Source organism: Chlorocebus sabaeus, chromosome 5 (genome assembly GCF_047675955.1).
Source record: "Chlorocebus sabaeus isolate Y175 chromosome 5, mChlSab1.0.hap1, whole genome shotgun sequence".
In the NCBI taxonomy this organism is placed as follows: domain Eukaryota; kingdom Metazoa; phylum Chordata; class Mammalia; order Primates; family Cercopithecidae; genus Chlorocebus; species Chlorocebus sabaeus.
The window spans coordinates 63,480,211-63,493,742 of record NC_132908.1 but is presented as its reverse complement, the minus strand read 5'-3'; the positions used below and the strand labels follow the sequence as shown (position 1 = coordinate 63,493,742).

The following is a 13,532-nucleotide window of genomic DNA, read 5'->3' as shown; positions in this document are numbered from 1 at the left end:
CGTGCATCTGCTAGGGCGCGGGGCTGGCTTCAGGCGGGCCTCTGCGGGGCGTCGGGGCCGGTTTCGGGGTAGGCGTCCTTGGCGGGGGAAAGCTTGCTTTCAAATTCGATTCCCAGAAATCTTTTCAAGTTAGTCCTCATCATCTTGGTGACCACAAACGCATCGATGCAACACACGACTACCGCTGTGAGACACAGGGACTGTCAGATACAAGACCATATGCGAGAAGCAAAGACCGGGTTATTTTGCAGGTCGGTAGCAACCCCTTGAACCTATCCCTATCCAGGGTGGGCGCTGCGGGCGGCCTCCTGTCCTCTCTGACCCTTCACTACTTTCTTGGCGCCTGCCCAGTTGGCTGCTGCAGGCCCACTCTGCCTTTCCCAGAAAAAGGGATTTTGGAAATGGGGGATTTTGTTGCCAGTTATAGCCTCGCTTGATGTCTAAGGCACCAGGAAAGGACTAGGGAAGGGCAGTGGCTGCAGGTAGGGGTAGGTCCTGAAAAGGTGTCTCCGTGGAAAGACTTTTGGGCTATGTTTGCAAAGGGCAGGAAGGAATTCCTAAGGGCAGGAGGAGAACCCAGGCACTGGACTAGGGTCTCTAAGGAATCTGGTGTGCCCAGGACCTCCGGAGCCAGCTGAGAAGTGGGCAGAGTTGAGGCTGGAGAGGTGCAGGATCTGGGACTCTATCAAAGAGGTCAGGTGTGAGACTCAGAAAACCTACACTCAGTGGCCATGAGGTGAATGGAAAGTGAACCAGGCTGGAGGCTGGAAGACCAGTGAGGGGTGTGGTGGGATGCTGCCCTCCAGGCAAGAAATGGAGAACTGGGGGTGGGAACTTCTGGCAGTAGAAGGAGTGATTGCGGAGTCAGCCGATGGGGACCAGAGGCCCATGGCACAGATATTCCCCTGTGCACTCCAGGACTCTTGACAGCCTTGGATGCTTCTCTTTACCGTCACTTAATTCCTGGCTGCTTAATGAGTTTTCCTAGGTGTCTTGCCCTAGCGAATCTGTGAGCTTACCCAAAGGGGAAGGGGCTCTATCCCCAGCACTGAGCTCATGTCTGGCACGATCCAATGGGATTGACAGATATTTATTGATTATGGAATGAATTCAAATAAACTCCTTTTTCTGCATTAATTTATGTTCTCATTGTTTAACTTCTTGAACCAAAGCCCTACCTCTCCTCCTGACCCCCTGAATCTTCCAAGCATTTGATCTGCCATTTCTTTTGAGTCCCAGTTTGTCCCAGTCTTGTGACCCAGAGCAAGGTATTTAACCTCAGTTCCTATATCTGTACAAATGAGAGTTGTAAAGATTAAATCAGAGTGTGCCTCACCTGGTTCAGGGCATATACTGGGCACTTCAATGTGTGGCAGCTAGCTAGCTTCCTTCCTTCCTTCCTTCCTTCCTTCCTTCCTTCCTTCCTTCCTTCCTTCCTTCCTTCCTTCCTTCCTTCCTTCCTGAATGGCTGGATTATTCACTTTAGACAGTGCACTTTTCCCCCCTTACAATCTCTCTTATCTGTCTTTAAAATACAATTCTCTAGTCCAGAAAATCAAAGTCCTATTTATAGACAAAAAGATCTTGCTTAACATTTCAAAAATAGTGTCTACAAGTCTCAAAAGGGGTTTAGCAGACTCTTGTTTTTGTACCTATTTGGAGAATGCATGTTAGAATTAAGATGTTCATGAGCTCAGAGTTTGTACAACGTCATATCACCTGAAGAAGTCAGTGCAAGAAGGAGAGTGGGTGGTAGTGGGGATTTTGCTTGGTTAATGATATAATGGGGTCTGCCAATTTCCCTTTTCAAAGTCTTGGAATACTGAATTTTTTTTTTTTTTTTTTGAGACGGGGTCTCGCTCTGTCGCCTAGGCTGGAGTGCAGTGGCACGATCTCGGCTCACTGCAAGCTTTGCCTCCCAGGTTTACGCCATTCTCCAGCCTCAGCCTCCCAAGTAGCTGGGACTACAGGTGCCCGCCACCATGCCTGGCTAAGTTTTTGTATTTTTTAGTAGAGACAGGGTTTCACCGTGTTAGCCAGGATGGTTTCGATCTCCTGACCTTGTGATCTGCCCACCTCAGCCTCCCAAAGTGCTGGGATGACAGGCGTGAGCCACCGTGCCTGGCCGGAATACTGATCTTAAATGGAGTCATGAAGGCCTCTACTTACCCCTCCGACATAGAATAAATGCCTTCTTTTCTTTTCTTGCATGGCCAAGATGGCAACTACTGAAAGGAACACAGCTGTAATGATACTGTTGGTAAGATCCTGTAATAAAGAATTGAAATTTATCAAGTTTACACAAAAATATAATTTCATAAATATTAAAACTGGTCAATTACACATCTAAGAATAGATGCCTTTTAAAAACTTTCCATTTGATTAAGATGAGGAGGCACCCTCAGAGGCATAATTCTTACATCGTCCAGAGACATGAGTTTATGTGATTTTAAGATCCTAGATATGACTTTGTCTGTAGAAACAGGTTTATTTTCATTAAAGAATACCATTAGAAAAAAAGCTGACAACTTTTTCTATAAAGGGAGTAGGAAAGTGAGCATGAAAAAACCTAGTGGTCAAGGGGCCTAGCCCAAATTGGCTCTCCATAAATGTGATTTTTTTGGAAAGTCTTGTTTTTTTTAATGTAAATTCTGCATTCTATTCCATAACTCATTTGTTTTAACATAAAAATAAAATTTTAGATGAGCACTTTAATTATTGGTTTACTTCTCCGAAATCTGCAAGTAAAGCCAATGCTCTGGAAATTAGGCCACATTTATTCTGAGAGTTCACGTGTCCCAAGAGCATATGAACTCATCTGAGGAGCAGGCCTGATATTCTGGAGTGAATGTTTTTTGCTCTTTCCTGAAAGATGGCCAGAATTGGGTGTGCCCCGACATCTGCAGGCTCATTGTGCCCCTTCTGCGTTTCAACTGGATTTCAGTCCTGAGTCTTCTGTTTTTTTTTGAGACGGAGTTTCCCTCTTGTTGCCCAGGCTGGAGTGCAATGGTGCGATCTTGGCTCATTGCAACCTCTGTCTCCCAGGTTCAAGCAAATCTCTGCCTCGGCCTCCCGAGTAGGTGGGATTACAGGTGCCTGCCACCACGCCTAGCTAATTTTTGTATTTTTTAGTAGAGATGGGGCTTCTCCATGTTGGCCAGGATGGTCATGAACTCCTGACCTCAGGTGATCCGCCTGCCTTGGCCTCCCAAAGTGCTGGAATCATAGGCGTGGGCCACCGTGCCTGGCCAGTCCTGAGTTCTTTAACTGCTAGCCCAACCTGCTTCTTTGTGTGCTGAAATGAAGAGTGAGGATGAGTGGGTGGCAGTGCCCTCCTGGGTGAGCAGTGGCTGAGTTTTCTTAGCAAAACAATAATGGAAGAACGAGAACGCAGTGTGTCAGTGGCAGCAGTGTATGGCTAGAGGCAAAAGCCTAGAGAACATAACCACAATATTGGCCAGACACCTTATCTGAATAGCTTAAGTCTTTTGAGTCTTGATGGTCTGCCTTGGTAATGTCATCTTTCTGGTGCACTAGTCCAAACACAGCAAGGAGCACTGCCATCCAGTGTATGTTATCATGGAATCACAATGGCTCCAATGGAGCTCTTTGATGTGCCAAGCATTTCCCAGTCCATCATTTGACCTCATTTAACCCTCACAAAGCAGCCTCCAGAGTCAGAATTGTCATCATCCCGTTTACAAAGGACATGGTGGAGGCTTGGAGTTTTTCAGCTGCCTAGGATTGAATAACGGGTGGAATCAGAACTCATCTCACTATTGCCTCCCATCAGTGACACCCAAATAAGGAGGAAATGAGCTATTCTCCTAGTCTGGAAGTGCAGCGTCCAATCTATCTTTGGCATTTTCTGCAGAATGGGTCTGGAGGGTCACAATGATACAGCACCAATCAGTTGAGTATTTTTGTTGATGAACTCTTTTGGCCTGCCAATTCCTAGATGGGGCATATTTTATCACCAGTCTGCCAACTTGCTAATTTGTAATATGGGGACAATGACTGCGGTTCATTGGGTCTGAGGATTAAATGGCATAATGAATCTGAAAGCATCTGATAACATGCCTGGCATTTGTAGCTGGTGGGAGTGCATCAAAATGTAGGTTCATATCTGCCCTCAAAATGTTAACAGATAGTAAACTCTCTGCAAACTCTAGGTGTTCTTCCTGTTGGGGTTGGCAACCGAGGAGCCCTATTGTGGAATGTGACTTGCCTCTTGGAAAGGCACTAATGCCTACTGTTTTGGTGCCTGGTAGTTAACGCTGGAACAGGGGTATGTAGCAGGGCTGGTGGAGGTTGGAAGTAAGTCCCAGCGGGGTTCTGCAGGCTAAGCGAGAGGTCTGCCCGTAGTGGGCAGGCCTGACTGAGGCAGGTACAGTGGTTTGCAGCTTTGCAGGAAGCTTACACCTGAGGATTGTATAAACCAAGGTAGTCAGAGATGTGAACAAGGACTCTTACAACTGAGAAGCAGAGTGTAAACTTCAAAAGTCAAATATTCTTTTTTTAAAAATTGCTCTCTGTTGGCCAAAATATCTATATAACCAGAGCTCAGTTTCTCTGACCACTAACCAGGTGTGGTCTTAGATTGCAACAATTTGAACAAAAGCGCATCAATAATGATAATAATAAACCAACCACAGACCAGGCCCAGCCAGTCTTTAACTTTCTGTCATAATTTTATCTCCTTGTGGGACTATGGACATTATCGTTTACTGTGGTCCTTACTTACAAAGAAGTGCTCTCCTGAACTGTCCACTGGAGCTAAGGTTCGCCTTGCATCTAACATTTCTATTACAGCTAGCTCACATTTATTGAGCACTTACTGTGCCAATGTGTTAATATGTGATCTCATTTGATTCTCACAACAAACTCTCATTATCCCCAGTTTACAGATGGGTAAGCAACCTGCCCAGGGTTGTTCGGCCAGTAAGTGGCTATGACCTTGGGCAGTCTGATTTGAGTGCCCATGGGCCTTCTTCTGCTAACCTCCTCCCTTTTGCCTCAGACACAGACCCTCTTATTTGCCTCATCTGGGCAGAGACAGATATCCCTGATGGCTGTGTTAAAATTGCAGCTGAGCTTGGCCATGTGCAGGAGGACTTCCACTTCCCTCATAAATATCATCCTTACTTGTTGTATTTTTCTTTCCCCTTTAAATACCTTATTGGGTCAAGTAGCTTTCTCTGACTAAAATGAGAAATGTGTTTTTTCTTGACAATTATTCCATAAAGCTTCCAAACTATTCTCTGAGATATTAAAATCATGTAGAATTATAAGTGGGAAAGAGAAAGATGCCTTAATGGTGAGTGCTCATTATTTAAAAAAAAAAAAAAAAAAAAAGCACTGAATATTAGGAAAAAAGTTAAACAGGCCAGGCCCGGTGACTCAAGCTTGTAATCCCAGCACTTTGGGAGGCTGAGGTGGGTGAATCACCTGAGGTCAGGAGTTTGAGACCAGCCTGGCCAACATGGTGAAATCCTGTCTCTACCAAAAATACAAAAATTAGCCAGGCACAGTGGCACGTGCCTATAATCCCAGCTACTCAGGAGGCTGAGGCAGGAGAATCGCTTGAACCTGGGAGGTGGAGCTTGCAGTGAGCCAAGATCGTGCCATTGCATTCCAGCCTGGGCAACACAGTAAGACTCCATCTCAAAAAAAAAAAAAAAAAAAAAAAAAAAAAAAGAAAGAAAAACATTAAACATGAATTGTTTCACAAAATGTAATATTTGTAATACGAATTTACAAACAATGAATATTATCTGGTATTCAACTAACTGCAACTTTCATTGGTTTCATTTTTTGTTTTGTTTTAGTTTAAAATGTTTATTATATTCTTTTTAAAAAATTGCTTTCTGTTGGCAAAAACATCTGCTTCACCAGAACTCAGTTTCTCTGACCATGCCGGATTATATTCTTTATGATGTAGAAGTGTTTAAAATATGAGCTATTTAGAAGACAATAATTTGAATTCATAATTTCTTAGGTATCTTGGTACCTGACACTAGGCTAGAGTGGGTAGAGTTGGTAAACCTAAAAATGAAGAGTATGTGTGGGGTGAGGAAAATTGCACTTTTCCTAGCTTTGATGCAGACTCATGCTGGTAAAAATGGGTTTAAATTACGTACTGATTTAATTCCACTCTCAAGTCTGCAGGTAAAACCAGTGCTGTGGAAGCTGACACATTTATTCTGTGAGTTCACATGAATCAAGAACACCAAGAGCCCATCTGAGGAGACCTCATAGGCCCTAACATAGGTTAGGGGTTGAGAGCGGGACCTGTGCCTTCCCCATGGTGTCAGGGTCCCCGGGACACCCTTCACAGCTGCAACTCAGAGACTGAGTATGGGTCCATCCTCTGCTAGAGGAGGGGGCCTTGACAAAATATGGTCCTAGAGCCCACAGATCTCAGCAGGTCACCTGTATCTGCAGTCAGTTCTCTTTGGTGCTTCCCTGCTGAGTCCAAGCCCTGATGTATCACACTCTTGTCTCCCTGGTAGAGACTTTTACCCTCACCCCTTTGTCAAACAATAATTGAAATAGGGAAATAAGGAACTCTATCCTTTTATGAGCCTTTAAGTTAGAAATCACCACTTCAAGTCAGTACTCCTTACCCTAATGCCATACCTCCTGGGAGCCAAGCCTTCTCACCTGGAGGGAAGGGCTGAAAGAAGTGGTAGCTGCATGTTGGGCACTCTCAGCTGTGGGCAAGTCTCTGAAGCTGTGCAGAGCTCTACTCAAAACAGTTCTAGTATGAAATTGACCATGTGTTCTATGGCTTCCCGCACTGACCTTATCATAAGGTCCCAAGTGACTCCTGAAGCTTGATTCGAAGCCTGCCTACCTTCTGAAGTGCCAAGTCATCACCTCCTAGCACCAATACCCTTACAAAATTAGCACATTTCCTGCTGTGCCAAGGCCTTGCAGTGTAGCTACTTGCCCCTCTGAAAAATTGTGTAGGTACACATCCTTCATCTCATAGAATCTGAAAGAGCGGATTTGAAAGGAAAGGACTGGATAGGAGAAGAGAACGCAATTTGGGTCCTGTTTTGATGAGTCTTTTTCAAAAACTCCCAAGTTAATTAGATCACTTACCATCTGACCAACTGTGTGGTTGCTCAGAATGTGTCCAATGTATCCTGATAGTGTGGGCTGAACATCAGAATAACTGGGCAACCATCTTGGTAACACAGTTTCCCCACCATGAAGCTCCTGGGAGCTCACAAGGCATATCCTGTGCTGTGCCAGGTCTGGCCCGTGCTCTTGAGGACAGTAGCAGGAAAAGACAGGGGCTCTGAATCACCTCTGGGCTCCCATAGTCATCCCCCAAAAAGAGGATACTGTCACTTAAGACAGACACAGCAAGGGGGGCTGGCTTTACTGGAGTTGACCAAAGGCCTGTAACCCTACAAGAGCTGGGTTGAACTTTCTGTGACCACTGTGAGAACAGGTTCTCTCATAGGACACTCACGGTTCATGCTCAGGTGATCCTAGTTCTTACCTCTGTTTGGGATACTTCTTGGGCATTACCGCTGGACCCTACAGCAAAATATGACATCTCCTGGCCCTCTCCAGCTTTATGTGTGGACCCAGCCTGCATGAGTCCATTTCTCAGAGGGCTCTGGTCCTCCTGACCATAGCTGATGGTGCTGTGGAGCCATCAGTCACCCACCCCCAAGGGCCTGTGTACACCCACCAGGATAACCAATTCACCTTTGGTGCTGTATTTTAAGAAAATCATGAGGAAACAAGATACAGAGAAAAAATGTAGAGAATCTGAGGATGACACAGAGTCGTAGTTTCACTGAGTTTCTTACCTTAATGGAGAATGGAGATAGAAAACCATCACAAGATAATAGTTTGTAAAGTCTGGAGAGAGTCTGGGCTTTAGAGTCAGACAGACCTGGGTGCATATCTGAGTTTCTGGCACCTACATATGGCCATGGACAACTGAATATCTTTAATCCAATTTTCTCATCTGTTAAATGGGGGGTGAGGGATGACCATAACCTCACTGGGTTGTTGTGAGGATTAAATAAGGTAACATGAAAAAGTGTCTGGCACATGGTATATGCTCAAAAATGGTTACTTTACCTTCCCTTCTTGAAAATTTCCATGGACAGAGATTTGAGTTTCCCCTGAGAAACCTCTCCAAAACTAAAAGGGTCTTCCACATGTTCAATCAAAGTTGCTCATATTTGCTTTGTCTGCTTCCTGTACTCGGCATTCTGTGGGATAGAGAGAGCTCAGCAGCCTTTGCAGAAAACCTCTCAGAGATTTGAAGACAATATTTGAGTTTTAGCTCAAAAGGAACATTCTGACTTTAAGGTTAGAAGAATGTTCTTTAAGGAAGTGGGATGTGGAAGAGGCCCAAGCTCTGAATTAGGATCGCTCACAGCGCAAGATAGAATGGCAAATGCCACCCAGCTATCTGATGGGTCTGATGGGTGGCTGTTCTTTTTGGACATTAGAATGTTTACTTTGTGTCACATACTATGTTATTGGCTTTGCACACATTTAAATGTTTCAGGAACCCTATGAGGTAGTTACTATCACACTTTTCCTTCTCCGTATTTCTTAAATGGGGAAACTGAGGCTAAAGGTTACATGGCTAGTAAGGTGGCATGGCCAGAATCCAGGCCCATGGCTGTCTCTGGACAAAACCATACTGCCTCTCTAGTCTGAGACCTGAGGGATTAGCTTTAGCAATTGTTCAAAAGAATGTGAAAGTCTGGGAATAAAGAAGGCTCTGTAATGTCTTTTTCTGGATAGTCCGGCGCCTCTTTGTGATAGGGACCTTCACACACACACACAGGTTGACTGTACAATCTTTAAGGGTATGCACGGCAATTTTCTACAATGCCATCATATCAACTTTTGCTTTTGGGGAGAATGTTTATAATCAGAGTGCTCTCTGCAAAGTAGAAGCATGCACTGTTTCACAAGCAATGGGTGAGAAATGTGCTTACCTACTTTATGTACTAAGTAAATTTTTTTTAGGACAAGCTGAAAAGTACCATGTGTCTAGTGCCATAATGAGGGGTTTTACACTCAGGGCTGGAGCAGGGGTGTGTTGGCTGTCCTGCAGGCACAAGGGTCCAAGGAATCTTTCTGGACCAGGGCAATACCCTAACTGTCACAGCTCAGCTATGTCCTTGTCTAGAGAGATAGCTCTGTTGTTTTCACTTAAGGAGAGCCCTTACTCTGGGGCTGAGGGCAAAGCTTGGATTTGAAGAATTGTAAAAATGAACACTTACAAGTAAGGGCCAATGTAAATAGGTCAGCAAGTGGTGAAGGGTTAGCATATATATTAGAATAAAAAAAAGGACGATGAAGATTTCCAGAATTGTGATTGTTATAAATGACTCATTGGCTTGGGCGATGATGAAACAAGCTAATGCTCCTATGATAAGACTCTGCAATAAAAGAAACAGGATTTGTTTTAATGCATGATTTTAAAAAATCTACATTGTCAGAATATAAATATGATTATATTACAGTACAGTGGCCTATACTGCTTTGCACATACATTTTTTTTTTTTTTTTTTTTTTTTGAGACAGAGTCTGGCTCTGTCGCCCAGGCTGGAGTGCAGTGGCCGGATCTCAGCTCACTGCAAGCTCCGCCTCCCGGGTTCACGCCATTCTTCTGCCTCAGCCTCCCAGTAGCTGGGACTACAGGCGCCCGCCACCTCGCCCGGCTAGTTTTTTTGTATTTTTTAGTAGAGACGGGGTTTCACCGTGTTAGCCAGGATGGTCTCGATCTCCTGACCTCGTGATCCGCCCGTCTCGGCCTCCCAAAGTGCTGGGATTACAGGCTTGAGCCACTGAGCCCGGCCATACATTTTTAACATTTCTTATATTTTGAAGAAATGAAATACATGAAAATAATAAAAGCACATAATATAGAAGGATTAAAAAAATCAATTTATTTATCTTCCCCCAACCCAACCTTAGTCTCTCTCCTTAAAAGTAACCACTATTAGCAGCTTATATTTCATACTAGAAAGAAGTCTGTATATATACTGGTAAAGTACATATACATTGATTTTGGTAGAAACCATGAGGAAGAGCCTCCGTTTTCTTTCTTTCCAAACAGCTGCTGATTATCTCAACATCATTTATTGGCAAATGCCAGTATTATCCCCACTGATCTGATTTCAGATCAATCCAACCTTTATCGTATACTAAATTCTCAGATGTAGTTTGGTCTCTTGAGACTGTTCTCTTCCATTGAATTGCTGCTTCCTTCTCTAGTACTCTAAGTTATAGACAATTCACTCTATACAGAGTTATTGTTTGGCCCAGTCTTCCTCTTATTATTAATTCTCAGACTGTTTATGTCTGCCATGTTTGTGTTGGTCAAGTTCCCCAGACTAAGCCTGCTGGCATTTGGGTTGGGATTTCTAAATGAAATACTCACTTATAATTTGGAAAAATTACAGAATTTAGTTATTCTCAAGAACAAAGTATGTCTTTCCAGTCATTTTAGTGGTTTTCAAAAAAATATCTCTCAGGAGAGTTTTAAAGTTTTTTTCCTGTATGTATATCACATTTCACTTATTTTTAGATATTTGATCATTTTGATTACTGTTGTAAAGAGAAATAGTTTCCTTTTTTCTTTTTTTTTTTGAGACAGAGTCCTGCTCTGTCGCCAGGCTGGAGCGCGGTGGCACAATCTCAGCTCACTGCAGCCTCCGCCTCCCAGGTTCAAGCGATTCTCCTGCCTCAGTCTCCCGAGTAGCTGGGATTACAGGCACGTGCCACTACACCCGGCTAATTTTTGTATTTTTAGTAGAGGCAGGGTTTCACCATGTTGGCCAGGATGGTCTCGATCTCCTGACCTTGTGATCTGCCTGCCTCGGCCTCCCAAAGTGCTGGGATTACAGGCGTGAGCCATCGCGCCCGGCTGAAATATTTTCTTTATTTTGAGTGGTTATTTGTCTAGGAAAGCTTTTATTTATTAACACAATAATGACTCACCTAACTAAATTATCTGGCTCTAAATTGTTTCCAGTTGATTTGGGTTTTTCTAGATATACAATCATATTAGCTGAAAGAAAGGATATATTTTACCTCTTTTTGTTTTTTTTTGAGACAGTCTTGCTCTGTCGCCCAGGCTGGAGTGCAGTGGCGTGATCTCAGCTCACTGCAACCTCTGCCTCCTGGGTTGGAAGGATTCTCCTGCCGCAGCCTCCTGAGTAGCTGGGACTACAGGCGAGCTCCACCAAGCCTGGCTAATTTTTGTATTTTTAGTAGAGATGGGGTTTCACCATATTGGCCAGGCTGGTCTTGAATTCCTGACTGAGGTGATCTGCTCATCTTGGCCTCCCAAAGTGCTGGGATTACAGATGTGAGCCACTGCGCCTGGCCACCTCTTTTCAAATAGTATTTCCCCTTCCTAATTATGACTAGTGGTTTCAGAAAAAATTGACTTATGGTGTAGTAGGCATCATTTTTTCCCTCACTTAATAAATAATACTTCTGATGTTTAAATATGCAGACTCTTAGTTTGAAATGTTTATTTTTACAATGTCAATGGAATATTTATATACTTCTGTCTTACTGGTCTCCCTTCTTGGCAATCAGGGACAAATGTTGAATTTTGTCACATGTTCTGTGACATAATCTTCTAATTTTTTATAATGTGATAGATATAATCTCATTTTCCCTTTTACTTATAATACAGTTAATTATTTTAATAGAGTCTTAATGTTGAATCATCCTGTTTCTTTCTTGTGGTATTGTATTTTCAAAAAGTACTGATGAATATTATCTGCTAATACATTGATGTTTTGTTCTGATGCAAGTGAGATCTCTACTTTGTTTTCTTTTTCTGAACTCTGTCAAGTTTTCCTATCAGTATTATACTGAATGTATAAAGATAGTTCAGAAGTAATTCTTCTTTCTCTATTCTTTGACAAAGTTATAGTAGTGTCAGAATTATATCCCATGAAGGCTTGAAAGAGTTAACTTGTAAAAGGGTCTGGGCCTGATACATTTTTGAAAGATACTCATTTGGTAAAATTCTCATTTTCTTCTATGTTTATACTGCCCTGTTTAGATTTTTCCTTATTCTGGGAACAGTTTTGGTAATTTACATTCTTCTATAAAATCAACCATTTCATCCAATTATTCACATCTGTTTTGCAAGGTACTCCTGTAGATCCTTTCAGTTTCACTGATGTTTGTGATTTTTTTCCCCTTCTGGTTTCTAATTTTAAATATATGTCCTTTCTTCCCCCTTTTTTTCTTGGTTGGCCAATGGTTTATCAATTTAATAGGACTTTCAAATGACAGCTCTTGTATTGATTGATTCTATTATTTTTGTTTCCTAACTTATAAATTCCTATTATCTTCATTGCTTCCCTAATTTCCTTTGTAAGAGGAAACCGAACCAACCCAAATGTCCATCAATGATAGACTGGATAAAGAAAATGTGGCACATATACACCATGGAATACTATGCAGCCATAAAAAAGGATGAGTTCATGTCCTTTGCAGGGACATGGATGAAGCTGGAAACCATCATTCTCAGCAAACTAACGCAAGAACAGAAAACCAAACATTGCATGTTCTCACTCATAAGTGGGAGTTGAACACATGGACACAGGGAGGGGAACATCACACACCAGGGCCTGTAGGGAGTGGGGGACTAGGGGAGGGATAGCATTAGGAGAAATACCTCATGTAGGTGACAGGTTGATGGGTGCAGCAAACCACAATGGCATGTGTATACCTATGTAACAAAACTGCACGTTCTGCACGTGTACCCTAGAACTTAAAGTATAATAAAGAAAAAAAAATAGGGGGAAAAAAGAGGCAAGTTTAGTAGGAACGGTTTAGCGTGTGGGGAGCAAGGGGCGGTGGGGAGGAAAGGTGAAGCAAAACAAAGGTGAGTGGCAAAGTAAATTATGGAAGCTTTCTGGAGCTGGCACCCCCTGGGCATTTCCCCGAGGCCACTGCCGGCTACATCCCCCAGCTAGATCTCACCAGCTCTCTGCTTACCATTCTCAGGATCTTCAATACTCCAGTGGGCGAAAAGGAAAAACGCTTGAGGCTGTCCCTGAATTTGTACGGGACTTTGGCTCGGCCCTCCGCACGCTCTTTGATCGCCGTCTCATTTAAGAGTTTGGATTCAGTGTGTGCAGAGGGCGTTGGGGGTGGGCGTGTGGTGGCTTTCTTTGAGGGTGCGGTGCCCTCACTGCCTTGGGGACGTGCGGTGGCTGCGGACTTCGCAGTGCGAACTGAGGCTGCAGGGTGCTTCCCGGATGCGGTCTTCTCTGAGACGTTGCGCTGTGCCTTGGGTACAGAACTCACTACGCTGCCGCTACTTGGCAGGGCTGTGGCAGTCTTTGGTTGTTTCAGTTTCCCTGAAGGTGCCTCGGGCGACCCAGGTTTGGCGTCTCCAGGATCCATGGTGGGTCCCTAGGGCCTGGCCGTCCGAACCAGGGCCGCAGCAGCGGCTGGCTCTCCCCTGGGAACCAGTGTCGCGTCCCAACGGCTGTTGGCAACCCCTCCGG

General features: G+C 43.8%; 1 protein-coding gene across 2 annotated transcripts; it reads right to left on the bottom strand.

Annotated features, from left to right (window-relative positions):
* Positions 1-20: 20 nt before the first annotated feature.
* Positions 21-13,430, bottom strand: CMTM1 (CKLF like MARVEL transmembrane domain containing 1). 2 transcript variants are annotated; one of them, XM_007993565.3, is made up of 4 exons: positions 13,018-13,430; positions 9,270-9,428; positions 2,170-2,268; positions 21-200 (listed from the first exon to the last, which is right to left on the bottom strand). In XM_007993565.3, exons 1-4 carry the CDS (start codon positions 13,426-13,428, stop codon positions 30-32), a joined length of 840 nt encoding a protein of 279 aa, XP_007991756.2. In that variant the 5' UTR covers positions 13,429-13,430; the 3' UTR covers positions 21-29. The 2 variants fall into 2 exon arrangements, with proteins under 2 accessions (XP_007991756.2, XP_007991758.2); XM_007993567.3 differs by having other exon boundaries at positions 21-184.
* Positions 13,431-13,532: the final 102 nt, after the last annotated feature.